The sequence below is a fragment of the Sceloporus occidentalis genome, unplaced genomic scaffold, assembly GCF_023333645.1.
Source record: "Sceloporus occidentalis isolate IW3139 unplaced genomic scaffold, rSceOcc1.0.p SCAF_40, whole genome shotgun sequence".
In the NCBI taxonomy this organism is placed as follows: Eukaryota; Metazoa; Chordata; class Lepidosauria; order Squamata; family Phrynosomatidae; genus Sceloporus; species Sceloporus occidentalis.
In genome coordinates this window covers 7627251-7654360 of record NW_028317020.1, presented here as the reverse complement: position 1 = coordinate 7654360, position 27110 = coordinate 7627251, and the positions used below count along the sequence as shown (strand labels likewise).

Genomic DNA, 27110 nt, shown 5'->3' with positions numbered 1-27110 from the left:
ATCAGTAGATCAGCTAAACAATTTTGGCCGGGTTTCTCTGCCATAACACATACCCTTGTGCAAAAAATCTAATCAACGCAGAAGTGTTGGTGAAAAAAGCGCAGGAAATAATTTCTGAGGCCACCTTTGACAGTGATTGGTGGCCAAAACGCTGCGTGAAGAATGCCCAAATACCCCTGATACGACAGTCTGGGTTGTCTGCTTTACAGAAATATATACTTTTGTGGGTATTTTTGTTTTATTTGTTTAAAATTAGAGTTGCAATCCCATCATACCTAATGTAAAAAATAGGTATTTCTGAAATCAGGACACCTGAATTGATAAACTTGGAGAGGATTTTCCATCACTTTACCTAATTTTGTGAGGATTCAGAGGGGAAATATATTAAAAAAAATAGGGTTTTTTTTTATTTTCACTAGTTTTTTTTAATTTCTCATCCTAAATTTTCAGCTAATTCTCTAACTATGGAATCGAAAGCTTTAGCTCTCCTTGAAAAAACAATATATAGTTTAAATAAAATGTAATCACAACAATAATGATGGTTCGCTTTGTTGGAATTATACAGGGCCCTGGTGCCATCTAGTGGTTACTTCAGAGAATAACATCGAAAACGTGCAAGGCTGATGCAGCTTTGTCTTTTTACCAAAGAGAAAGCAAATTTCTTCCCATGATCATATGCACTAATAACATTATATTTATTTTATTTTGACAGCCAAAAGGAATATTTTGCCAGTAATATTGTGACCTTTCTACCGGTGTAACCCTCTGTGTGGCCTTAGAACTAGTCTCCCTTCTAAGCACAAAAGACTTTCATCACATTTAGTCTTTAGTCTTTCATTGTAGTGTTCGGGTTTACTATTAGTTTAACTCAATGTATTTTATTATTTCAAATATCAATTTTCATCTAAGGGGTTTTACACACTACAGTGAGATGGCTTTCAAGAAACCTCACTGATTTCAACATGGTTTATACAGGGCTATCCAAGCTTTTGTTGGAGCTAAAGTTCACTGGTATATGCCCCTTTTAATGTAAGTGTAAATCAGTGAGATGAATCTGTGACATGTGCAATGTCAATTTGGTCATTAAAATAAAGGCACAGGCACAGAGTCATGGAGGTAAACGGCCAGTGTTATTGAACACTGTGACAATTTATTTTAAGGCAAACTGTAATGAAATCAACTGATCAAATGTGTTATGCTAAATGTGCTAACTGATGCAATCCTGCCTGGGGTCACTGAGGCTACTGACAGGCATTGCCACTGGCATAAACATCCCCTGCACATTAGGAAAAAAATGCTTGCCACTAACCCTGAATACAGCCCATGGTGAGTCCTGCACTTGGTCCTGCTACTTGGTACTTATGCCACCCAAACTAGCTGTACCTTAGACAGCTTAACTCACACTGATGCCAGCCCCTGGTACCATTGATCCTGACCTGAAACAAATAAGAACAGAAGGGAGGTAGGGAAATAAATCCTTGTTGGCAATTTCAATGAGGTCTGAAGTCAGTGAAGCACTACCTTTTTTAACATTCCCATTATGTACTCTGACCACTCTGCACTGACCTGAACCCTGGGCACTATGTATATGAATGAAATTCCATGCCCAATGAACATACAGGGTGATTCGAAGCTTCTCCTCCAGGTCGTGGGAGCGGGGTCTTGACACGTCCACCGTTCGCCCAAACCACTTTGGATTTGTTGAGCTTTAAGGAAGGTGGTCTACATATATCTTTGGGCAAGCTGCAAAAGAGAATCCTGATTTATCATCTGAGGAAGCCGGTTGTCCAGTGAAATGCGTTGAGAGAGAGAGGCTTTTATGCCGATTACTTTGTACACGCTTTTGTACTTTTCATCTGCTCTATGAAGAATTAAAGAATATTTTATAATGAGCTCATTTATGTCCTTGGAAATGTGAGTGCATTACTTACCTGCAATACTGCTAAGCCCCTATTTGCATACGGAGTTACACTATTTTGTGTAAAATATCTCTTTTTCCCAATGTGGATGTGCGCCCCATTTGGAAGAGATGTTGTCATCTCCACCTTGAATAACATTTTCTACAAGTACAGAATTCATTGTATGCAAGTTAGTGGGCTCAGTACATGCCAACGCATAGACATTGTTAGAGATGTAAGAGGTTTGTGTCCCTTGGTTACTGATATTTTGGCCACGTTCTAGATTGTATTTCCTCATTGTTGTTCCCACCATGGAAACTGCTGGCTGAAAAAACTACCACTTATATATATAATATGTATATTTCAATTGTGTCAAAATACAATTCAATAAAAAAAACATTTTTAAAGAATAAAAAAAGAATAAAAAAAAGAGCCATAGAAAGAAACCAACAGCTCTAATCCAAGTCATCAAATAACAGACCCTTATTGAACCATTAATACATTCTCAAGATTGTAAACTTGCAAGCCGGGCTCTCTCCACCTAATGTATCGGTTTGTCTTAGTCTGTCAATTCTCGTCTTGTCACATACCCCTTGAATATATGTATTGTATTAAGTGCTGCGTAAACTGTTGGCGCTATATAAATAAAAGATAATAATAATTCAATTGACAGTACCGGACATGCAGCCAACACACCGTTAGCAGTAGAAACCGTAGGTGCCTTAGGCAAGGTCAGAGGTCATGGTATTGTCATGTCTACTTCTAGAAGCAAGGAGGCACAGGGACATTGCTGCTGGGCAGCTCAAGTGTGTCTCTCCATGCAATGCCTGGGGTAGCGGCCCCTCTTGTCCCATGGAAATTGAATCCAGGGTTAGTAGCTTAGTTTCTTTTTTTTTTGGCGCTGTCCTGTAGCAAGTAACATGATTTGTGTCAGCCAGAATTAGTTTATAGGATTCGTCTTTAGAGGTTTTAGAGAGATGACATGATGAGTCTAAATGTGCCACCATAGAAATACAGAAAATGCAGAATAAACACACGAGAGTTTAAATTTTTTTTCTGAACAGTAAAACAGATTTAATTTGTAAATTAAAAAGGCATCAGTCTAGACAATAGGTATCTGTTTGGGAAAGTGTGTTGTATTATACAGTAAGAGGGATTCCAAGCCTACCATTCTTGTGCAATTGTAAAACCCCAGAGGGGTTAATTAGATTCCACCAAGCACAAGCTTTTGTGGCCTCTTAGATACCAAGACAAAAAAGACGTCTTCAGTGTAACCGACGGTTTGAAGCAGAGCTTGCTAAGCATAGACCTGTTTTCTTGTTTCAAAATGATTTGGAAATTTTTCTAAATAACAGCTGTTTTTTTAGTACTCAAACTTCAATCTGTGTCTTAATATCCGAGTGGAAATTTTGGTAGCTGTGAATCAGAGGCCCGGTGTGAGTTTTGGCAGCTGCCTGAAACAGTTTGTTACAAGATGTTTGTCACAGTGAAATTTGGAGGTATGTAGTAAAGTTTGGTTTTTTACTACTTTGGGAAACATTTTTGTTATAGGTAACATAAAAAGATAGATATTGATGATACGCAGAATATCTCAAGGAACAGAGGGTGACATGTAGCTCCCAGATTATCCAAATGCTGCCTTCGTTCAGTGGAACTCTCTATTATTGTTAGCAAATTAGCCTTAAGGTTTATGTAATTTTATTATTCCCTCTGTAGATTTAATCTCATAAAAAAAAAAGAAATTATGATGACGCTTTATTAGTTTTTAGAACACTAGACAATATATAACATATAAAGCAAATCAATGCCTTCTTTTTGTCACAGGATCTTGTCCTTCTAGATTGTAAGCTTGGTTGAGCAGGATCCTTTTGTTTCTTTCTAAATCTAAATTGTTATGTTATACACTAATTGTTTTATTTACCCGTCGTACTGTGAAACAAGATATCTATATAAATCAAAAAGTCATTAATAATACATGATAATTGTATCCCTGCAAAAATTATGAAAAATGACAATTTAATATTTTTGTGTGTTAATGGCATTCATTTGTGTCATGATGTAACATAAAAGATGCTAAAATTAAAGAAGGGTATTCTCAAAGGAGGAAAATGTATGTAATTAGCAGTAAATAGATATTAAATGTGTTTTTTTCCACGTCTTATCCTCCTTGACAGTATTATCACACCCATTGATATTAACTTTGTAATAATTTAATATCATGACTTTCTGAGACCCGACCCTTTGATTTAAATTCTGTTACAGCTGACCACCAAATTATATTAAACCCAAACTGCAAGGTAGTGAACTTGATTGAAAGTTTAAGAGAGAGGTGCCAGTGTGGATCTGATGGTGAGTACAGAGGATACATGAGTTGTCTAGTGGTCATTGGTGTGGGATTTGTGAAATAAGTGAGGACTCTATGTATTGTACCAGACAATGGCAGGAATTAACATGCAATAATAATAACATGCAAGTGGACCTGTCGCATTTTCAACATTTTACAGTTCAGTACACTAAGTAAACCTATGCTGGATTAAATTACGACGACAGTGTAATATCTCGTAGAGCCCGACTAACGAGTAATTCATACTAAAGTCAAGAAGCAGGGGCAAGATGTATAAAATGTATAGATGGGATAATACTGTAAATTGAAAGGTGATACTCAGGTATTGTAAGTATTAGAATGCATATAATGACTGAATTACTTTAAGCAATATTTTAGAATTCCTTTTTTATGTCTCCACCAGGGTAAAAAACAAAACAAAACAAAAAACTTTCTGCTCTCTTGATCTACAAGATTATTTTTAACATTGTGTATTTTCTCATTGTGCTAGGGTCTAGCAGCCTTTGTGACATTTGGTATGTTATTTATTTTGGTCACAAAGCTAACCATCAATTAAGTAAAGTTACCCCTTCTCACATATTTCAAAAAAACTACATTGGCTGAAAAAAAAAAAAAACACGAATGAATGCATTTGTTGAGTCAATAAGGTTTATTTGGAAGTGAGCTGAGGAAAGATAAAACATTTGTACTTAAGCTACTCCATGTTGTGCACATATTTGAGAGTATAACGGACACGGAGGCTAATCATGGACAGGGTGAGGGCTTTCCCAGAGCCCTGATAATAATCTGTGACACCTGGTTGCTTCAGGGAAGATTTTCAGTGCTTCTAGGTGTGAATATGTAGTGTAAACCACCAGGCACTTGATCCCATGATGAGAATGCTAATTTTTTGATCATTGCAATGTGTGTCTGCAGAAGCATATAAGTAGACTTGGGTTCCAAATGCACAAGGCAAGGTTTACTTGGCAGGTACTTTAAAAACATATGAGGTTTTCCATAAGGAAAGTATTATGAGGCCACATCCCAACTTTAACATCAATATAATTTTGATTTTATATAACATAGCTTACTTAATTAGTAGTGAGCCATAAGTTACTGAAAGCAAGATGAATAATCGGATCTTAAGCCATGCAGACTTAAGTCTTCTTCCTATCTGTTTCTCTCAGTTTCCATAGATCTATTGGATGAGTCGGGGAACTTAGTCAACCTTAGCGATTTGGAGGGATCACAGGATATTGGTACGAACTACCTAAAGGAACGTCATTGCTATGTTCTGGTCAAAATCATCCGTAAGTTTTTACAATACATCCAATCATTATTTAGAAAGTCATGTTACAGCTTGTTCCTAGTGTTTATGTTTAGCAGTTACATGTGCACGTGTGCAAGATGGCACTGTTAGTAATGGAATTGTAACAGCACTGCATAGCACCTCTGTCTCATATAATAAGGCTGGTGTAAAATCTTTGGTAACCCAAAAGATGCAAATCAAAGACAGGCACAGTCCTTACCAACAGATAGTTATATCCCTCAATTGCAAACATGTTGATAATAAGGTTATCAGCCTGGCATAACTCAACAACACTGTAACAAGCTCGCGTCTTCTTGCTACAATTAAGCTTCAAAAATCTCCATGGCTCATTAAAATATTTACGTAAATTAAAAGTAAAATAATTAAGCAGGTCGGTTGGTCCCCAAGGTAGTTTTTTTTAGTTAATGCATATTTAGTTATTGACATTAGACAATGATTTTTACTAAAACGTGGAAGCAAGCATAAGTACCTTTCCTGCACCTGCTCTGTAGAACTCCTTTTGAAATAGGATGGAGCTAAGACATATGATTTTTTTTTTTCTAACTCCAATAACGAAAGAGTGTATGCACCAATATACCAGCAATGTCACCTTAGATGTGAAGATTTATTTGTTGTAATATGTTGTAACAATTTACTTCCATTTGCTCCTGGATCTGGAGTACTGTTTTTTTCCTATCTGCCTACAAGTTATATACATTACAGGTGTAATCAAAAGAAACAGCAACGTACTATTTAATGAATCAAAGACAAAATAGTGTATAATGGTTCTTAATGTTTTTTTGTAACGTCTTCTGTGAACATCCATTTTCATGTTGTTTACAATTTGGATTGTAGGAGGAGATGGATCAGAGCCAGCGCGGTATGAGTCCATGCTGGAGAACTTGTGGAAACGCTACCCAGAACTAGCAGGTGGGGAGCCTTAAGGGAAGTCTAAAGGGTTAATACAATATTCTAAAAAGCATAGAATGGATCAATTGACCTTGGTCAGGGCTCCACATCTCCAGTCCTCAATCACTGCAAACAGGGCTGGAGCTCTGTGTATTCTTGCCTGAAAACAATGTGCTGTTTGCGGCCCTCCAAGGCTGGAGGTTTGCAGTCCTGCTCTTGGTCCATTCTAATATCAAGGGTAGTCAACACTGTTTGTTTAATGTCAGAGCCGGTCTTAAGTGTTCTGGCGCCCTGTGCGGACTACTCCTCTGGCGCCCCCCCATCCCAAAAAAAAGAAAGGAAAAAAATCTCCCCCTCTGTCCCTTCTCACTACCTTCCCCCCCTCTGCCCCTTCTCCCTGCCTTCCCCCCCTGCCCCTTCTCACTGCCTTCCTCCCTGCCCCTTATCACTATCTACCCCCCCTGCCCCTTATCACTATCTACCCCCCTGCCCCTTATCACTATCTATATCCCCTGCCCCTTATCACTATCTAACCCCCTTCCCCTTATCACTATCTACCCCCCCTGCCCCTTATCACAATCTACCCCCCCTGCCCCTTATCACTATCTACCCCCCCTGCCCCTTTTCACTATCTACCCCCCCTGCCCCTTTTCACTATCTACCCCCCTTGCCCCTTTTCACTATCTACCCCCCCCTGCCCCTTTTCACTATCTACCCCCTCTCCCTATCCTTACTTACCTTGTTGCCGGAGTCCTGCAGTGGGAGCGGGAGGCGTCCGTCACGGAGAGTGAAGGGCGCCGAGCGGTTGCTGAAAACTTCATGAGCAACCGCTCGGCGCCCCTGCCCAGGACTTAAATGAAAACACCGGGTTTTTTTGTTTAACTTTATTACAAAAGTTACAAAAAAAACAAACAATGTGTCGGGATGCTTGCTGGAAAGGTAGGGAGCATAGAGCAGGGTAGCACCAGATGGAAGGAATAAGCCAAATACAAAGTCCGAGTGAAAAGTCCGGGTCAGGGCAGGCATCGAAGGAGCAATAACGGGAAACAAGCCGAAGTCGAATACAGGAGGTCAAACACAAAAGGCAGGATAAATGGGGAATCGCACAGAGCAGAACACAAGGCACTAGAAGCTCAATAACTAAGCTCAGACTGAAGGGTGAGCTGTTTTTTTATATTCTACAGGCCAGGTTCCTCCCACTGACTCACAGGTGTTACCACCTACACCTGAGAGCATAAGTATTCCCCACCATGGGGTTAATTAGGGGTTAACTTTGTCTGCCCTGCACTACCGTACAGCGCATGAGATTGGGATCGTGCGGGAGTGCGCCTTTCTGTAATTGCTGTCCGCGGCCGCAACGGGGTGGGGGCGCGCCTCGCAGCAACTGCCGCAGGCGGCCGTGATGGCCGGATGATCCGCCGCGTGGTTGCCGGCACGGGAGACACCGGAGGACAAGGACGTAGTCCGCCCCGCAACGGAGCACGGCGTCCAGCCGAAGACCCCGGTAAGGGGTATGATGAGGGGCTGGGGGCCTGACACAATGTTTTAATTTAAGTCCCGGACGGCGCCCCTGTTGCCATGGCGCCCTGTGCGGCCGCACAGGTCGCACACCCCTAAGGCCGGCCCTGTTTAATGTTATGTGTGAATGGACACTATCCATATGGATCCTGTTGGTCCACTGGCAGGTAGCTTTAAAAGTAATATTATATAATATACCGAGACCATGAGTTACTGCTGAGAACCTGCAAGGGAGTAGAGGAAAACATAAATAATGTGTGAGACACTGAGTTCTCTGCTTGTTATACACTAGTTAAATATGTTGAGTAGCATATGAAATTGGATATTCCTTGGTTTGTGATGTGCCAGTTGATGCATGGTTGATCATAAAGCGACAGAAAGAAAAGATATGTAAAATTATTGCTTTACATATCCAAACAACCTTATGGGGGTTGTATTTGTGTTGAAGACCTCGGGAACTATATGTCCTTAAAGTAACTACACTTTCTTGAACGCCTGTTGTTCCACTGCTGTTATCAAATCAAGTTGTTTGTCTTTTTGTTGCAGAACGTCTACAGAAACTATCCCATCCGCACCTAAAAGATAAGTGGCGTAGTACTGCTCAAAAAAAGGTCCGTCAGGCCAAGGAAACACCTTTAAGTTCTCCAAGCAAGAGTCGCTTATCATCCCAACAAAAGAGTCGGTTATCCTGAGAAGCCACATACTCATGTAACAAAGAAATTTATGACCAGGAGATGAAAGCCTAGACTATATTGCATCTATATTTCTAGTTCAAGGTGGCTACTATGAAAGAGATATAGGCATTTATATACATACGTTTTTCAAATTGGTAATGTTTATGACAAATTTTTTATCCAGCTCGTTATTTAGATTACGCTATAAAAAGGACAAAGGTATTCAATTCTAAACTAGCATATGGGTGGAAAATGAATGCCTTGACACTAGAGATGGTGAAAGATTTTTTTGAAGAAAGAATGTGTGTATAATGAATATATATATACACACACACACACACACACACACACACACACACACAATAAACTGTTAAGACCCCTATCACCGACATATAACCTATACAGGGCAACTAATATTCATTATGTATTCTCATTATGCATCACGGTAAGGCATGTTGCCGCTTTATAAATCAACAAATAAAAACATGCAAGTAAGGCTTGATAATGGCGTAGAAATTCAGAATGGTTTCTAATCCGTGAAATCTGGGTTTCATATTGGGACAAAAGACCCAGACAGTGCCTATTCAGACACAGAAATGACTGCATTCAGCAAGTCGGAAATTGTAAAAGCAGTGCCAAGACAGACCCAGTAGGTAGATAACATCACAAAACCATCTAAAAAAAACAAAACACAAAATATTATTGTTCATAACAAATATAGAATAATAAAACAATAGTATTCTTCATTGCCTTTTGGAGTATGGATATATTCATTCTGGCATTTGACACACTTGCAATGACTCTAATCAGGTATTCTTGCTTGTCTTCACATCAGCTGAATGGTAACAAGGCAGAGGACTTAAACGAAATTAATCAAGACAAATTTGGTGGGGGGTTTTGTTTTAATCAGTGCCTGAAATCGCACGTCATTTAGTAATTTATACGGCAAACTAAGATTTATTGAGCTTGTATTGCTGCACTTAAGCAAACAATTTTAAGCATTTTTTTTTATAATTCTGTACATTTTATAGCTTTATTCACTGAATAAACCTGTGTAACTATGTTTACTGGCTAAGTTAGTTTGTTAGTTAGACTTAGTTCTGCTAAAATCTGTGACACCAATTAATGACCATGCTATCAACAGAAGTTTTGAGTTGCAACGCGAGTAAATGTTTACATTTATCTCCAAATGTTAAAATGACAGATGATGAACAGGTTGATATTCTCCTTTGTTTTACCAATCCTTCGATCGTTCTAATGGACTACATCCAGATTTTCTATATGCTACCTAGCTGCAGAGTGATAAACCACGGACACAGTGTTTAATTAAAATACATATTTATTTCAAGCTCTGTTTCAGAACAAACCAAGAAGCTGTGTGACATGTCTGGTTCTGTAACAAACACAAAACTGTAGTGATGAACTCTTGCACCTAGTTAAAGTATCCAAATGCTAATCGATGTCACAAGAGGGATGAGACACCTGCAGACACAAAAGTAGTATCAGTCAGATCAACTACAATCTCAGTTACTACTCAAAATTCATACTTCTGACCAGTAATCTCCCATTATGTCTCACGCTTACCGTATTTCCTCCAAACTCTAATCTTGTACTACAGACGTCACCCTCAGACACCCCTATATCTACCCACACTTCTTCCATCCAACCCATTTTACATACTATCTTGTATTTCTCACGCACCACAACGATGATCTGGTCAACACACCCTATTCTACATTTAAACTACCCCTTCAATACACAAACCTTCCAATAGAAATATACGACTCGAGTTCTATGAAGTATAGCATTCTGGCTTCCTAGACACTGCTTATTACAACCACATATTTTGCAATTTTAATATATGCTTCAATACCTTACCCCCTCCCCACACACACACACACTTACCATGGTTGTATTTGCACTGCTTAAGTGCCTCACTAAAGCCCTCACACAGGGTCAGGTCACTCTGTGTGGTAGCACAGTCCAGGAACTGCTTCATTTCATAGTGACATGGACCAAACTGGGACTGGGGCTGGGAAGTGAAAGCTGGGGCCTTTTGTGGTTCCTGTACAGAAAACAGAAGAAGAATCAAAACAGACGCACGAGACTGTAGATATGAATGATTTGGACCTCTGATCTGCCCTTTTCCTGTTTTATTGTTTCTTGGACGTGTCCTAGATTCAGGAAAGCCATCCTCTCCCATGCATGTTTAAATTCCGTTACTGTATTAACTTCTACTACTTCTGCTGGAAGAATGTTCCTCTCGCCTGTCACCTTCTCAGTAAAGCAAACTTCCTTATAATAAATCTAAGCCTTTGACCCCATAGTTTTAGACCTTTTTATCCTAACATTCCTCCTGCTTTGAATGTTTGTAAAGATTTGTTAAATCCTTTTACATATTTAAATGTACCTATCATCCCCTCTGTCTTCTCTCTCCAAGCTATCAAGACAAGAGGCATCTTATAATGACACAAAAGAAAAAGAACAAATATGTAACTGTATAATCTATGTCAACAAATGATTGCAAAAGAACAATGTCTAGTATGAAAAATATTTGGCACTTGTGCTATTTTTATAAAGTATAATATTTCAATGTAAAGCTGTTCATATGACTCATATCTGTTTTACAGCACTGTTTGCATTTCATTAGCACTCCGAGGAAGAAAATGTCTATAGGCTAATTTGAAAGCAGTTATTGTTCACAGTATTTCATGTATGTTCTGGAAATGTAGGCATCATAGGGCATCTAGCACAAGGAAAGTTACCAGAAAAACTATATATATATATATATATATATATATATATATATATATATATATATATCATGAATTTAGTAACTTTACTTTCATTTCACATTTGATCCAGATGGTTTTATATTTGCACAAGTTTTTGTGCCATTTAAAAAGTTTATGGAGGTTGCAGTGCATTATGCAGGAGTAGTAAAATTTGTATAGTTCTTTATTATTTGTGATTTTTGTAATTCACCTGTGCAGCTGGTTTGGCTGGCTCTGAGCTTCCTCCACTAAAGGCACCAGTGAGCGCTCCTCCGATAACATGTCCCACTGCTGAACCTACAGCGACCCCAGCTGCAGTAGTTGCCATCTGAGCCATAAGTCCAGGTCCCTGGGATGGGGCAGGGGCAGCAGACACAGCAGATGGGGGTGGGGGTGCAGGGGCAGGAGCATGAGAAGGTGCAGGGCTGTCAGGTAGAAAATAAATGTTATTTAATTTCACTGAGAAAAAAAAAGTATTGTTTATGGTTTTATATAGCACCATCATATTCCACAGCCCTGTACAACGTGTAAACAAATAGCGCATAACATAACAGTTTGATGTCAAGAAACAAGCTTACAATCTATTAATCAGAACACTGCTTGCAATGCCCAGTGTAAAAATACTAGATCCTGTACATTGTACATTTATTAACAATAACAACTAAAGGGCAAACAATGTCACTACAAGGGCAGATGTGTATTTCTCCTTAGTCTGATGAAGCAGTATACAGGATAATGTTGCATTACACAAGCTATGAGGGTTATTCTTTAATTAGATTTTTTTTTAATTGGGACCCAAAATTCAGAGGAGGACATCAGAATGGTGTCCTGACATCTAACTTGCTCCTCATTTAGGAATCTGTGCTTTTTAGCTGAAAAGCACTGCTACGGCAGGTGCTCACAACACACACTGTCCACTTTTCTAAACTTTCTTTTGGGTATTTAACTCTGTGGTTTCTTTGGTAGGTCACACATAAAAGTTTTCTATATTTCACAGAAAGCCACCAAGATAACTTGACACCAAGATTCGTTTTGTGTGTGTATATATATATATTTATATTGGGTATAATCTAACCCCTCCATCACAGTTTATCTCTGAATCCCTGTGTCAACCTGTTTACCGATGGCTTTCTATGGTGACCGTGACATTGTACCAGGAATCCATGCCAGTGACCTTGTCTTAATATTAGCGGCACCGGCCGAAACGTGGTTCTTACCTAGGACTCGGAGCAGTTCGGGCAGGAACGCTGCGGCTTCCACGCGGCATGTTGTAGTCTTCTTCAATTCGGGACTAAAACGAGTCTGACACATGAACTAACTGTGCCCTTAACAGAGACTCGAGAACACTAGTTCCAGAAGTCTCCAAGCGACTGGGCGCATTCTAGTGACGTCGGAATCTGCAAGTACTCTATTTATGGCAAGCATTCTGCAAAATGTGTATCAGTGTTAATTATTAACTATGAATTTGTACTAATCTCATTACCGATTTTATTGCCACAATATGTCTTATTCAGCCCTGCGGACATTTATTTAATGTGTCTTTCTTTCAGACTATAGATTACCCTGTTATGGAAGTTTTGCTGCCAATAATATAATCTATGACTGCAAACAGTCCTTCTGGGACTTAATATTCACTTGGCTGTGTATAAAACGTGTTGCTTCTAAAGTATATTTAATGCTGATGACAGATTGCAAGTCGATCATTTCAGACCTTCATAGTTCTCTACTATGTAAACAGGAGTTTCAATGGTTTCATTGCATTATAGTTGGAAATATGTCTGTTCTATTGGGCTTCCTAGAACCTGCGGTTTGGTACATTATCTGACTATATCAGTACACTTGTTTCAGTTTAAACTAGGAGACCTCTGGTTTTTGGTTTGAATGTAAATCGGTTTTTGACATTTGCCTTGACTCTGAGACTAGTGAATGGTAGGGTGTGGGTGGCATCAACATACTTATCTCCAGGGCATTGCCAGTTTGCCACAGGTAGAGAGATGTAGATTGTGAGGCATATAACACGTACCTATCCTGGGAACTTTCTAAATCATCTGACTGAGGGACTTCTCATTTGGTCAGTATTAGATCTTTAGTAAGACTTCAAAAATAGTCCTGTAAGGACTTACTAACTGAGGCTGCCACTTCTTCAGTGATTAACTAGCTGGTTAACCCCACTACTAGCACCAACGCTTCACCTTTCCTATTCTCATTTCTCCCACCATACCTTCCTACTAATCAGTGTCTACCTATGTCTATAAGCATTGCCTGCACTGAGCTGTTGTCATAAATCAAGTACTTACCCCCGCCATCGTTCCCATGCTGAAGTCTCCGTTCCTTCCCGGCTTACTGACACAGCAGCAAGCAGGGCCTCTCCAGCTACACTCCCACGCAGCTGCAGCCGGAGGTTAACAGGAGGGAGGGGGCGCTCGCTCCGTTGCCAGGGAGACGCGTCTCCCTCTAGCTGCCGGCAGAATCAAGTTAAACGTAGGACACGCTCCACCGTTGCCATAGCAACACGTTTCAAATACTGACGTCATTTTGGCGCCAAATTTGAACGTATTTAGACGCTTCAGTCCCAGTATCCTTTGCTGAAGTATCAGTTGAAGTTTATTTCCTATACTGAAGCGTGCTCTGTGTTTTGACCCTTCGTGTACCAGTTCCTATTCTCGCTTACCGACCATTATCTATTTTGCTGCCTGCCTTTGACCCTTGCTTGTTTTTGACGCTGCCTCTGCTTATGCCCTATTGTACCTCGTCTGGATTTTGTCCTGTGTGGATTGGTGTTTTTGCGATTAGGAACCTTTCGCTTACCAGCTCACTTACGGATCGTGACAGTATACTTCAGCCATGACTATGGTTCCTGCAGGACTCCAAGCCACGCTTTCAGATATGAACGAAAAGATGGAGAAGCTGGCCCAAATGATGATGGACATGCAAGCTCAATATGGAAATCTTCATAATGAAGTAGCGGACCTAAAGAACCAAGTTGCTGCTCCTATTAACCCTTCTCCACCACCTGCTCCCCCCGTTGCAGCACCTGAGTCAGGACCGTCGTTTGAACCCCAAGTTCCTTTACCTACCAAATTCTCCGGAGACCGAAAGACCTTCCGTACGTTTATTACGAATTGCGAACTCATATTCTCTGTTAAACCACGTACTTATAATTCTGACTCAGTGAAGATTCGTTCAATAATTTTGTTAATGGAGGGTGAACCTGCCAGTTGGGCACATCGTTTATTATCTTCAAATGATCCTGTTATTCATAATTATACCTCCTTTATTGCTGCTTTGTCCTCATTATACGATGACCCACACCTCCACTCCTCGGCATGTTCAGCTATCCGTACCCTATCGCAAGGCCGCCGTCCAGTGGAGGAGTACATTACAGAGTTCCGATGCCTCGCTGCGGATACTAAATGGAACGATTATGCCCTCGCTGACCAATTTCGCTTAGGACTTTCGGATGCTGTGCGTGACGAATTGGCTCATGGCCAAGTTCCCGATTCACTTGAACCTCTCATGGCTTTGGCTCTTTCTATTGATCGGAGATTGCGAGAACGTAGGGCCGAGAAACATCGTTCCTGGACTCCCTCATGGAGAACATCTATGCCTCGTTCACAGGATCCTACTCCTACATCCTCACCTCTATCAGAGGTGGAACCTATGCAGATTGGACTAGCAAGATCTTCTCTGTCCACTCAAGAAAAGAACAGACGTAGGGACAATAATTTATGTTTATATTGTGGAGCGGATTCCCATCTCCTGTCGGCCTGCCCTATCTGTCCTAAATCACCTAGAGGTGAGTCCAGAAACAGATCGTATTGTATTTCGTCCATACTTCTGGAGACCGCTACTCACCTATCTGTTCCTCTGCGTTTACAGTGGGGGTCTCATCAACTTCATCTCCAAGCCATCATCGACTCCGGGGCAAGCAGCAATATAATTGATAAAGAATACCTCGCCAAACAGAAGATCCCTACCTCTTCTAAGAAACATGAGGTATTTATCCAGACCATTGATGGCTCACCTGTGTCTTCCGGACCAGTGCATTTAGAGACTGTCCCACTCACCTGTTCTATAGGGAATAGGCATACAGAAAAAATAACCTTTGATGTCATCAATTCCCCTCTATTTCCATTAATCTTGGGCCTGCCCTGGCTCAAGCAACATGATCCCGTCATTCATTGGACTACAGGACAAGTTACATTTTCCTCTCCGTTCTGCATCCGCCATTGTCTCAGTACTGCACATATTACTCTTCAAACTTCCCCTACTGTATCCAGAACCTCCATCCTGGGTTTGCCTTCATGCTATATGGAATTCCAGGACGTGTTTGATGAGAAGGGAGTTGATTGTCTTCCGCCACACCGTTCATACGACTGTCCTATAGATCTCATACCTGGATCTAAAATTCCTTACGGCCGTATATATCCCTTGTCGGAATCTGAATTGAAAGTACTACGAGATTACCTCGACGAACACCTAGCCAAGGGTTTTATTCGTCCATCCACCTCGCCAGCCGGGGCAGGGATATTCTTTGTAGGAAAGAAGGATGGGGGTTTACGGCCCTGTGTGGACTACAGAGAACTAAACGCTATAACCATAAAAAATCGTTACCCTCTTCCTCTCATCCCGGAATTATTCGAACGTTTAAAACAAGCCGCTATATTTACCAAACTAGACCTACGAGGAGCATATAACCTTGTTCGTATCAAAGACGGTCATGAGTGGAAGACTGCATTTCGCACTCGTTATGGACACTTCGAATATTTAGTAATGCCCTATGGTCTATGTAATGCTCCAGCTACCTTTCAAAACCTTGTCAACGATATTTTCCGGGATTTATTAGATACGTTCATGGTCGTCTATCTAGATGATATATTGATCTTTTCCACTACCCTCCAAGAGCACCGCAGCCATGTCCACCAGGTTCTTTCACGTCTTCGTGCCCACCGTTTGTTCGCCAAAATAGAAAAATGCAAGTTTGAAACTAATAATATAGACTTCTTGGGATTTCACATTTCATCCAAAGGCATCGAAATGGACAAAACTAAAGTTAAGGCCATTGAACAGTGGCCACAGCCTCAATCACGTAAAGATGTGCAACGATTCCTTGGATTTGCTAATTTCTATAGGCGTTTCATTCATAATTTTTCCAGAGTCGTCCTTCCTCTCACAACCCTCACATGCAAAACTACCAAGTTTTTATGGAGCACAAAGGCCGAGGAGGCTTTCGCAATGCTTAAACAAAGATTTACCTCTGCTCCTATACTGGTACATCCCAATGCTGATCTGCCTTTCATTGTGGAGGTAGACGCCTCTACAGTAGCGGTGGGGGCTATCCTTTCTCAAAGACAAGGACCTAAAAATCTACTTCACCCTATAGCATTTTTCTCTCGCAAACTCTCACCGGCTGAAAAGAATTATGACATAAGCGATCGTGAATTGCTATCAATAAAGTGTGCACTAGAGGAATGGAGACATCATCTCGAGGGGTCTCGACATCCGTTTGTTATCTTTACCGACCACCGCAATTTGGAGTATCTTCAACGAGCCAAGAGACTACGACCTCGTCAGGCGCGCTGGTCTCTCTTTTTTACAAGATTTAATTTTCACATAACTTACAGACCAGGAAGTAAAAATGGCAAGGCTGACGCTTTATCTCGCCAATATGTCAATGAACAGGATGACCCCAACACCACCCAACCAATAATTCCCCCGAGACATTTTTTGGTCACCAAGAAAGATTTTATTAGCTCCCTGAGGGACTACTTCAAATTCAGAGTTCATCGTCCTACAGTCCAGCCGTTGCAGAGGAGAGGAGGACTCTTTTATCATCAAAATAAATTGATAATACCTCCACCTTTTGTGACCGACGCTCTCCGCATCTGCCATGACGCTCCGTTGGCAGGACATCCAGGGATCTCAGGAACGCTCAGTTTGCTTCGCCGTCGTTTCTGGTGGCCTAACATGGCAATGAATGCAAAAGACTATGTGAATTCATGCCAAGTTTGCGCAAGGAACAAGACCTCACACCAATGCCCTCCGGGATTGTTACAAATTATTCCCACTCCCCAATCGCCATGGTCCTCCGTATCAATGGACTTTATAGTGGAATTACCCTTATCTAACGAATATAATACCATCATGGTTGTTGTAGACAGACTGACCAAGATGGCACATTTCATACCACTGAAACACCTCCCATCAGCAACTGAGACAGCCGACATGTTCATAAAAGAAATTGTTCGCTTACATGGAGTTCCTCTTCAAATTCTGACTGACCGGGGTTCTCAGTTCACTTCAAAATTCTGGAGGTCTTTTTGTAAAGGGTTGAAGATTGAACCAGCCCTATCTTCTGGTTATCACCCTCAAACTAATGGTCAGACGGAGCGAATAAATCAAAGTCTAGAACAATATATTCGTTGTTTCACATCTTACCTCCAATCGGACTGGTCATCTTTGCTGCCTATGGCAGAATTTGCACACAATAATATTAAGAACTCATCAACACAAGAAACCCCGTTCTTTCTGCTATACGGTTACCATCCTCCTGACTTGCCTATATCCATAACCCCAGTGATGGTGCCCGAAGCGGCGAAAAGACTACGAATAATACATAAAGCATTACGCATGGCAAAACAAAATCTGACAATTGCTCAACAACGATATAAGGGTCAAGCGGATAAACATAGACGTAATGGCCCTGACTATCAACCCGGGGATAAAGTATGGTTGTCTACTCGAAATATGAAACTAGCCATACCCTCTTTAAAGTTGGGACCCCGATTTATTGGTCCATATACCATCACTCACCGTATTAACCCAGTCACTTATCGACTTGCGTTACCGCCATCTGTCAAAATCCATCCGGTTTTCCACGCCTCTCTGCTTAAACCAGTTACTACCAATAGACTGGCCACACGGTCTTCCTTACCTCCTCCTCCTATCATTGTTGAAGGTTATCCTGAATATATCGTTCAAGACATTTTGGATTCCCGTCTTAGGGGAGGCCGTTTGTATTATTTGGTGGATTGGGAGGGTTACGGACCTGCTGACCGTTCCTGGGAACCGGCCTCTTTAGTTCACTCACCTGCCTTGGTTCGTCGATTTCACAGGAGTTACCCCTCTAAACCTGGTCCTATCGGTTCCCGGAGGTTACCGTTCGGGAGGGGGTACTGTCATAAATCAAGTACTTACCCCCGCCATCGTTCCCATGCTGAAGTCTCCGTTCCTTCCCGGCTTACTGACACAGCAGCAAGCAGGGCCTCTCCAGCTACACTCCCACGCAGCTGCAGCCGGAGGTTAACAGGAGGGAGGGGGCGCTCGCTCCGTTGCCAGGGAGACGCGTCTCCCTCTAGCTGCCGGCAGAATCAAGTTAAACGTAGGACACGCTCCACCGTTGCCATAGCAACACGTTTCAAATACTGACGTCATTTTGGCGCCAAATTTGAACGTATTTAGACGCTTCAGTCCCAGTATCCTTTGCTGAAGTATCAGTTGAAGTTTATTTCCTATACTGAAGCGTGCTCTGTGTTTTGACCCTTCGTGTACCAGTTCCTATTCTCGCTTACCGACCATTATCTATTTTGCTGCCTGCCTTTGACCCTTGCTTGTTTTTGACGCTGCCTCTGCTTATGCCCTATTGTACCTCGTCTGGATTTTGTCCTGTGTGGATTGGTGTTTTTGCGATTAGGAACCTTTCGCTTACCAGCTCACTTACGGATCGTGACAGCTGTGCTGGTTGTCCATCTCAAATACTTTTCTTTTGCCTCTAAATTGTGATGCAACAAACTATTTGTGATATCCTGTTGCCCATTGTACATCACTGCAGAATATGATGGAGACTCCGATAGAAGCGGTGCTTCTCCAGCTCTACGGGTCGCCACTGGAAAACTACAGGTTGCAAGAGCGGCGTTCTGACACACCCCACTCCCCGCCAATTTCCCCCTAAAACAGCGGTGTGTACCATGACATCACCGGAACCGCCTGCGAGTTATAGCACAAAATATTTAAATCAGACCAGCATGGGAGGCAAATGATCCATGCCAGCCCTACCCAGAGCCTCCATTAGAGTTATGTTAGAATGTTATTTTTTGTATATTATGAATCGGGTTAGATACATTTCTCTAATTCCATCATGAGTTCATGTTTCACTTTTGCCCCCCTCACTTCGCAAAAGAAGGTTAATTTTAGTCTCCCCTGATATAACCTCTCCAAGCGTTCTTCCCTTGAATGCCTTCAGCAGAAATAATTACACAAGAAAATTAAACATAATTGTTTATATTGGGCAATATGAAGGGGGGTTTTTTGTAACAGAGAATGAAGGTCTGCACATCTATGGCAGACTGGCCACACCTGCATCCTACTATCCTCACCATGGTATGGCTCCTTTATTACAATGGGGCCGATACTACACTGGTAGTTTTCTTTTTGTTCTCAGAAAAACAAAGAATGTGATGGCTAAAACTCTGTTATTCACATTAAGATACTTTTTCCCAGGCTGTTACAATCTGTGACAAGAGGGGGCAGCAGAGCATAGTGAATATACAGTATATATGTATTTCTACAAGCAAAATGGCTATTTAAGTTATAGAATTTCTTCAAAAATGATCTGTTATGTTTTAAAACATTTACATACATAGAAAACTGGTAACTCAACCACTAGTATTACTAGACTTGTGTATTCGTTTTTACAGCAAACATGGAAACGAACAGGAAGGGTGCGTTTTTGTTGTTCAGCCCGAATACAGAACAAACGAACATGGCGGCAGCAAAACGTTGACGAAGACAACATGAAGAATCTTTGTGTTCGTCTTCGTTTACTAATCTCCCTGGTCCCTTCCCCATCTAGCCTACCTTACGGTTGATGCCCCAGTAGAGTTGCTCGCACGGCCCTTTAACTCTTGACGGCGTAACTTGGCTAGAGGAGACCCCGCTACAAGAGTTAAAGGTCCGTACAAGTGACTCTATTGGAGCGGCCAAGTTGCGGCACTAGGATTTTAAAAGTCTGTATGAGTGACTCTATTGGTCGCCAGCAGGGGGCTCGCCTGCCATCAACCAATGATGAACATGAATAGTTGGGCAGCGCCCAAGTCTAATTATTATATTCATGAAAAACATACTTTTCTGGCAAAAAACATTGATTTATTCATTGTTTAAACTGCTCTTTCCCAGGTTGCCATGCTATACCATCGCTCTCCATCTCAAAGCTGTTGGCCACTTCTAGACAGCCCCATAAGATAAGACAGTCCCATAGAAAATGTATGACAGATCCGCATTTATAAATATACATTGTAATTTACATAAACATTGCCATTATTAATACACAGTTGACATTCTACATTACGTTGTGGGTGATCTTCGGTGTCCTTTGGTTTACCCAGAGGTAACTTTATGCCCATTAGCCTCACAGTTCAGATTCTGTGGTGTTTCTCCCTAACAGTGCAGACATAAATATATGTACATGTATGTATTTATATTGGCTTTACCACAACATACCAAACTGTTTCATCACAGAGACCTCCCAGCTCCTGCCAGAACATCTGCAGGTTCAAAGACTGCCCCACGTAAAAGACCCTCATACTCATTATATATGTTATTGAGAGAGTTATACATACATGTATCCTTGGGCTTTTTCTGCCTCTCCTAGTGACCTCAGAGAGCCCGAATGTCTGAAAACCACATCTAAGTGCAAAGATCTGTGTACACTTCATCTTCCAGAACTATGTACTTTATGAACATGCGCATAATCTGTTAATTGTCTACTTTTGAAGATAACACTTCCGCTGCTAAGATTGTAGTATTGTACTGCATGTGAAGTAAGATGAATGACTGCAGTGTGTGGTCATTTTCGGGGTAGCAATGTGGCAGAGTAGTGTTTTGCAGATTAAGCGGAAAAGCTACTGTAGGTTTGTGCTGAACAGGTAGACTTGCAGCCTGTACTAAAAAAAATAGTGAAATAAAATATATATAAAGATAGACAATCTTAGCACTAGGACGCTGTCGGGGGTGTTTGAATTCGGGGTATAAAACTATGACAATATAACATAACACATACATTACATTTAAACACAAAAGGTGGGGGGGACGCTTGCTCAGCAACAGCTCCTTGCAGATTTCTCTTGAGGTGAATTTAATCTCCCTGCGCGCAGCTATTTATTTATTTTAGAGTTGCCCCACGCTGTGAACACAGCTGACTGCACCAATCAGCTGCGCTTATTTTTCCCGCCGCACAGAATGCCCACTCAAACCTCGTGCTGCAGCACAGCTTATTAACCAATCAGCTGCGCTAAATAAACTGCCTGCCCAGCAACCTAGAATTAGATATAGCTAACCTAGCCCGCCAAAACTTTATGCCTTAACTTTCCTGACCTTTTAGTGACCCCTATTATATAACTAATGTCCAGCAATGGACAATTAGCGCGCCGCTTGGGCAGCTTGCGCTTTCAATTCCCCCAATTATGCACTTCCTACAATGCGGAATATGATAGCAACATAAGAATCAATAAAAATAATCATGCAAGGGATAGCAACATTCGGTCTGCTGGGGCAAGTCTGGCCAAGTATGACAACATGCCAAAATTATGTGTACACTAACCAGTGGTGTTCCAATAAACTCAGACATGACTGAGCTGGGTCGTCTTTAAACATAAATAGACCTGGAGCAAGCTTTTTCAGTAGACTCCCCAGCTGTACCTGGGCAGCCAGACCTCTGCATTAACACTTTTTCTGTTGTCTGCATAATGCTTGCTGTTGGACACCATAAAATAATGTCATATCCTCTTGTTCTCCAACAGTAGTGGCACCCAGGATGTGAAGAAGTAAGCTTTAGGAAACATATGTGTCAATGCAGGGGCACAGACCTCCACCTGAATATGTCGGTTTTTAACGCAGCCTAAGGGACAGCTTCTGTGGGTCCAGTAATCGGAGCTGATTACCAAGCGCCTAGGTCAGTGTGTTTATTAATTGTGGGGTGAGTGTAACATCTATTGTCTACTCATGCCCAGCCCCTTACAAGTCTACTTGCTCCCTTCTTCCAACCTATAATGAACAAGGGAAGGAGAGGTCTGAAGGGCCAGCTCTGGCAAATTCCCGGGTATTGTGATAAATATCAGGCTAACAAATACAAACATGTATGGACTAGCAAGAGGGAGAGCACTGAGGTGGAATAAGTGATTATTGTGCAAAGTTTAAAAAGAGGGTCTTCTCACATTAGCAGGCCAATAGAATGGTCTATTCAACAGAAACATTACATATTGCTATAGTAAGGCCACTTTTCAAACTTTGTATACTTACATATATTGTATGATACAGTAGAAGTCCTGAAATACAGGAATCAAGATGCACTGAAATATGCAAGTCCAGCTGTTGTCCCCGAAATATGTGATGCAATACAAGTAACAGTCTGGGAAATATGGAGAGAAAGAAGACATTCATAAGTATTTTGGGAATGGTGCAAAGAGCCGTATTACAAGGAAAATGCTAAGAAGAAAGTGCTAAAAGTGTATAGAGCAGTAGTGAAAGCTGTCTTCAACATGTGTGTTATGTTATCTTACGCTATACTAATCCCCTCTCATTTTCTGAATCCTGTAGATTTTTCGCTGACTTTGCAGAAGCCAGGGCATGTTATTAGTCAAATCTGTGATAACTGAGCTGGAGGAGTTATCCCTCCTCTTATTTCTTAAACCACCACTCTCCCACCTTTTCACCCTCAGGCTAGAAGTAGATAGAATAACATTTTTTTTAGCCAGGACATGAGTACTGTGATAAGTCACCTTGGGTACAAACTCTGTGCTATACCAACTGGGCTGCTCTCCTGCATCCAGAGCTAACTGCTTCTGAGATCAGCTATGTGATCTAGGTGTAACTTCTCTGATTCTTAAAAAGAGCCGCAGCAGTAATTAACATTTAAACTTCTCTTTTCTGCAGTTTATCTGCGGTGGAACCTTTGTTGGTTTTAGCAACCTAATGGGAAAAATATATATATTGTGGGTCCATGAAATTGAATTAATAAAAAAAAAATATGGAACAAATGTGTGTGTGCCTTTTTTTATTACTCCATAATGTAAGGGTTTTACGATAAAATCTAACGTTGATTATGTCAACCAGACTCCTAGGACACATACGAAGGCTATAAGATTCAGAGTGGATTACCTTCTTTGCCACCCCTTTTTCATCTCCATGAATGATGTTAAAGTAATCTCACCATTCTGCTTTTTCCTTTTCCCACAAACTATATCATACCATTGACACTATCCAACTGACTTAACAAGTCTGCGGCCTTGGTGTCACATTTGACTTTGCTCTCTCCTTCACCCCTTATCCAGTCCCTTACCAAATCCTGCTGCCTTCCCTTGAAAAACATCTCCTGAATTCACACCTTCCTCACACAAGAAACAACCAAAATTTTAATCCACTCCCTAGTGATATCCCGTCTGGATTATTGCAACTCCCTACTATCTGGTCTCCTCCTTTCCCGCCTTTCACCGCTCCAATCCATCCTCAACACTGCAGCTATATTAATCTTTCTCTGTCATTGTACCTTATCTGCCTCTCCACTGTGCCAGTCGCTCCATTGACTCCCTGTACCCTTCAGAATTAAATTCAAACATCTGACCTACAGAGCCCTTAACAACTATGCACCCCATAAATATCTACTCTTTTATCCAAATACACCCCTAACCACTCTCTTTATTCTTCTCATGACTTGCGTCTCTCTTCTACTGTCATAACCTCTTCTCACTCGTTCATTCAGGATTTCACGCATGCTCTACCCCTTCGGTGGACTTCTCTTCCCCATTCCGTCCGACTTTCTGCCTTGTACACGGCTTTCAAAAGCTCTCGGAAAACCCACCTTTTTTATCAAGCCATCTGAAGGACCAACAACCTACACAGATCATCCAGACCATATCTGGACTTCTCCTTTTGTACCGGTATGTTATTGTGTGTGATTTGAAATTATTCCACTGATTATAACAACGCTACAGAATCTGCTATCCCTATATAAATAAATGTAGTGTAATGTATCACCAATTTAGTCCCACCTCTCTATCTTCCCAGGTAGAGGGGATCCTTGAAAAATTCCCATTTTAAAAAGTCACCCCTTTGTTGAATTGCGCTATGTGCAAAGTGTAGATTATTTATTTCTGTTCATTCACATTATTAACTACTACCTGACTGACAAACAGTATACCAGGGATATGCGTGTCCAGGAGTGTGTCCATGGCTTTTTGTAGCAATGGTTTAAGAGCTATTGGTTGGCTTCCCCTCCTGCATACATAGATCACAAGCGATCTATTCACCAGAACCTACATTTTCTAGGCTTTTTATGCCCAATTGGTACATATACAACCCAAACATATTCTGAATATAACAGATTTGTTATGCATACTTTCCTAACTTTCCCTGAGTCTGATCATGGATATATTGTAACTCTGTTATTGTTGGTATAATTCATTGTCAATTTTCTTCTTTTGTCTTTTAGGGTTGTTGAATACCAGGCATTCTGAGCTTTTAAGGAAGATAGATATCGGGGGGAGGACAGAGGGATTTGTGACCCAACGGGAGAGTGTTCATCCTAAAGAAGGAGAAATAGGAGCTATGATAATAAGGTAATGCATGGCACTGCATGTGTTGCGGTCTAACCTGGTGTTGAAGGTTTTATTGATACCAAGGGCAAAGTGACACAACAAAATAAAATGGCTAAATATATAAAAAGTGTATAATTAAATCATCCAAGACAGACAAAGGAAAACCGAAAAGTGACTAATGTCAGGATAGCCAATGAGAGATTTTGCAGAATAGTGTTGCCTGATCACACAGACAAAATATTGTAACAATGGGATGCCCAGCAGCAGGATTCCCAGTCAATGCGTTAAGTAAACCGCGCTCTGGCACATACTGTTCAGTAGTGAATGCAAGAACACAGAGCATTGTTCAACAAATAGGAGCATATAGGGTTAAAACAGGCACACATGCAAACAAAGGGAAATGCAGCTATGAAGCATTCTTGATGATTGCTAGATTTAGATGGGTAATATTCTTACAGATCTGTGTTTTCATTTATTTTTTTAGATCCCAATAAAGTTAAATCCCATTCAACTGTGGACATTTATTAAAATGCACAATTCTTGTTCTGCCTATGCACTAACTTAAGTCTAAGTGTACTAGTATTGTGTTTTGGCTGTTCATTTATTGGCCCTTTATGTGCTATTGCAGCATTGTATTTCAGGACATTATTGCTGTGAAATGGTTAAGGTGGGTCTCAAGTGCTCTCAGCATAATACTGTCTAGACAGCTCCCTCCCTGGGAAAGGTGAGGTGCTGGGACACCTTCAGAGAGCTAAGGGCTCCAAGCTGATCTCATGGGTATTCGCTCAGATTTCTGTGCTATGTGGGGGTAGGGTGTTTTTCGATTTATGGAATGGAGACAGCCTTTCAGTCTCACTGCCTGTACATAGCAACTAATAAAGTGAAATGTAGGGGTTTGGATTGTCCAGGACATACATATCTACAAAAAGATAATCAGATTTAGCTTGTCTCCCATAACCTCTATGCTATACTTTCCATTAGTGCTTTGCATGTCAAATACTATTATGTTTATTTCACACTTTTTTACACTCTCCTCCTATTTTTGGACCCAGAATAAATATTCTTGTGTTTTACTTTTTTGCTTCCAGATTACATTTTTGGTTCCCCCTTTTTATCTTTCCCAGATGCCTGTCGTGTTGAATTTGTTTTCATTTGTTTTATTTTCTCTGCATGCACCCATTTTATTGGCTCATTTATGCACCCTACCTTTAATGCCGGACGGCTGCTGGTCACAAACTCTTGGTAGTAGAGCTTCACAGTTTATTTGTAACCCCTTTTTTCAAAATCTGCCTGTACTCTAAGGTTCCTTTTACCGATCTTTGTTACCTGATGTACATCATTATGTCCTTCACTTCGGTCTTCTGCAAGACTTAATGTAACCCTTCTTGGCAAACTGGCACTCACTTGCCCATCTTCATCCATAACAAAGGACAACATTCTTGTTTTAAGTGTACATTGATGGATCTATTTATAAAAGGGAGAGTTGACAGGAAAGCGTGATTATGACTCCATCATACATTATGATGAGCCTATCCCAGTGAGCTTCTGCTGCAAGAAGAGCTTGGTTGATCCTCTATAAGTTATAGTTAATTATACAGAGCCAGCTCAGCCCTTCTCATGGGAGAGATTTGCCAGTGAGGAGGTTGAAACCACAACTCTTTTGCCACAACTCTTCCCACGATCATCCTCTTCTACTGCCCTCATTTCCTTTGCCATCTTATGCAATTATGCCAATTGTACAGTGGTGGAACATGATGACATTAAATAAAGAATAATAATGTAAATACAATAGTCTTATAATTGCTTATAAGTGTAATTATTCATTGTCCTTTGTTTAAAATACTGTACCATACTTCACCGCACATGCATTTACATTTCTCGTAGTACCATTTACAGAGAAGTGACGAAGTGTATAACAATAAATGAGTCAAGTAAAAAAAAATCTATGAAGTATAAAATGCGCTGTGTGTATGTCCATTTAACTGCTTTGGCATGAAATATGGTGCCAGCGGCACTTCCCCGCGTTTGGCTCCTTTGTGAGAAATCACAGAATCACCATTCTGTCAGCAGCGTGTTCAGACTTCTCTAGTATAGAGAATAGCCCAAGGCAACAAGA

General features: G+C 41.0%; 2 protein-coding genes across 2 annotated transcripts in view; one reads left to right on the top strand and one right to left on the bottom strand.

Moving 5' to 3' along the window:
- Window positions 1-10093: 10093 nt before the first annotated feature.
- On the bottom strand, window positions 10094-12672 carry CHCHD10 (coiled-coil-helix-coiled-coil-helix domain containing 10). The gene is made up of 4 exons (XM_089489624.1): window positions 12623-12672; window positions 11617-11830; window positions 10537-10696; window positions 10094-10113 (listed from the first exon to the last, which is right to left on the bottom strand). The coding sequence occupies exons 1-4, from the start codon at window positions 12670-12672 to the stop codon at window positions 10094-10096; spliced, it is 444 nt and encodes a 147-aa protein (XP_089345750.1).
- A 1931-nt stretch (window positions 12673-14603) lies between these two features.
- MMP11 (matrix metallopeptidase 11) overlaps window positions 14604-27110 on the top strand; it is a 32093-nt gene continuing 19586 nt past the window's right edge. Inside the window, exons 1-2 of the mRNA XM_089489492.1 lie at window positions 14604-15401; window positions 15729-15941. Of these exons, the coding sequence (XP_089345618.1) occupies window positions 14604-15401; window positions 15729-15941 (1011 nt within the window). The remainder of the gene's footprint in view (window positions 15402-15728; window positions 15942-27110) is intronic.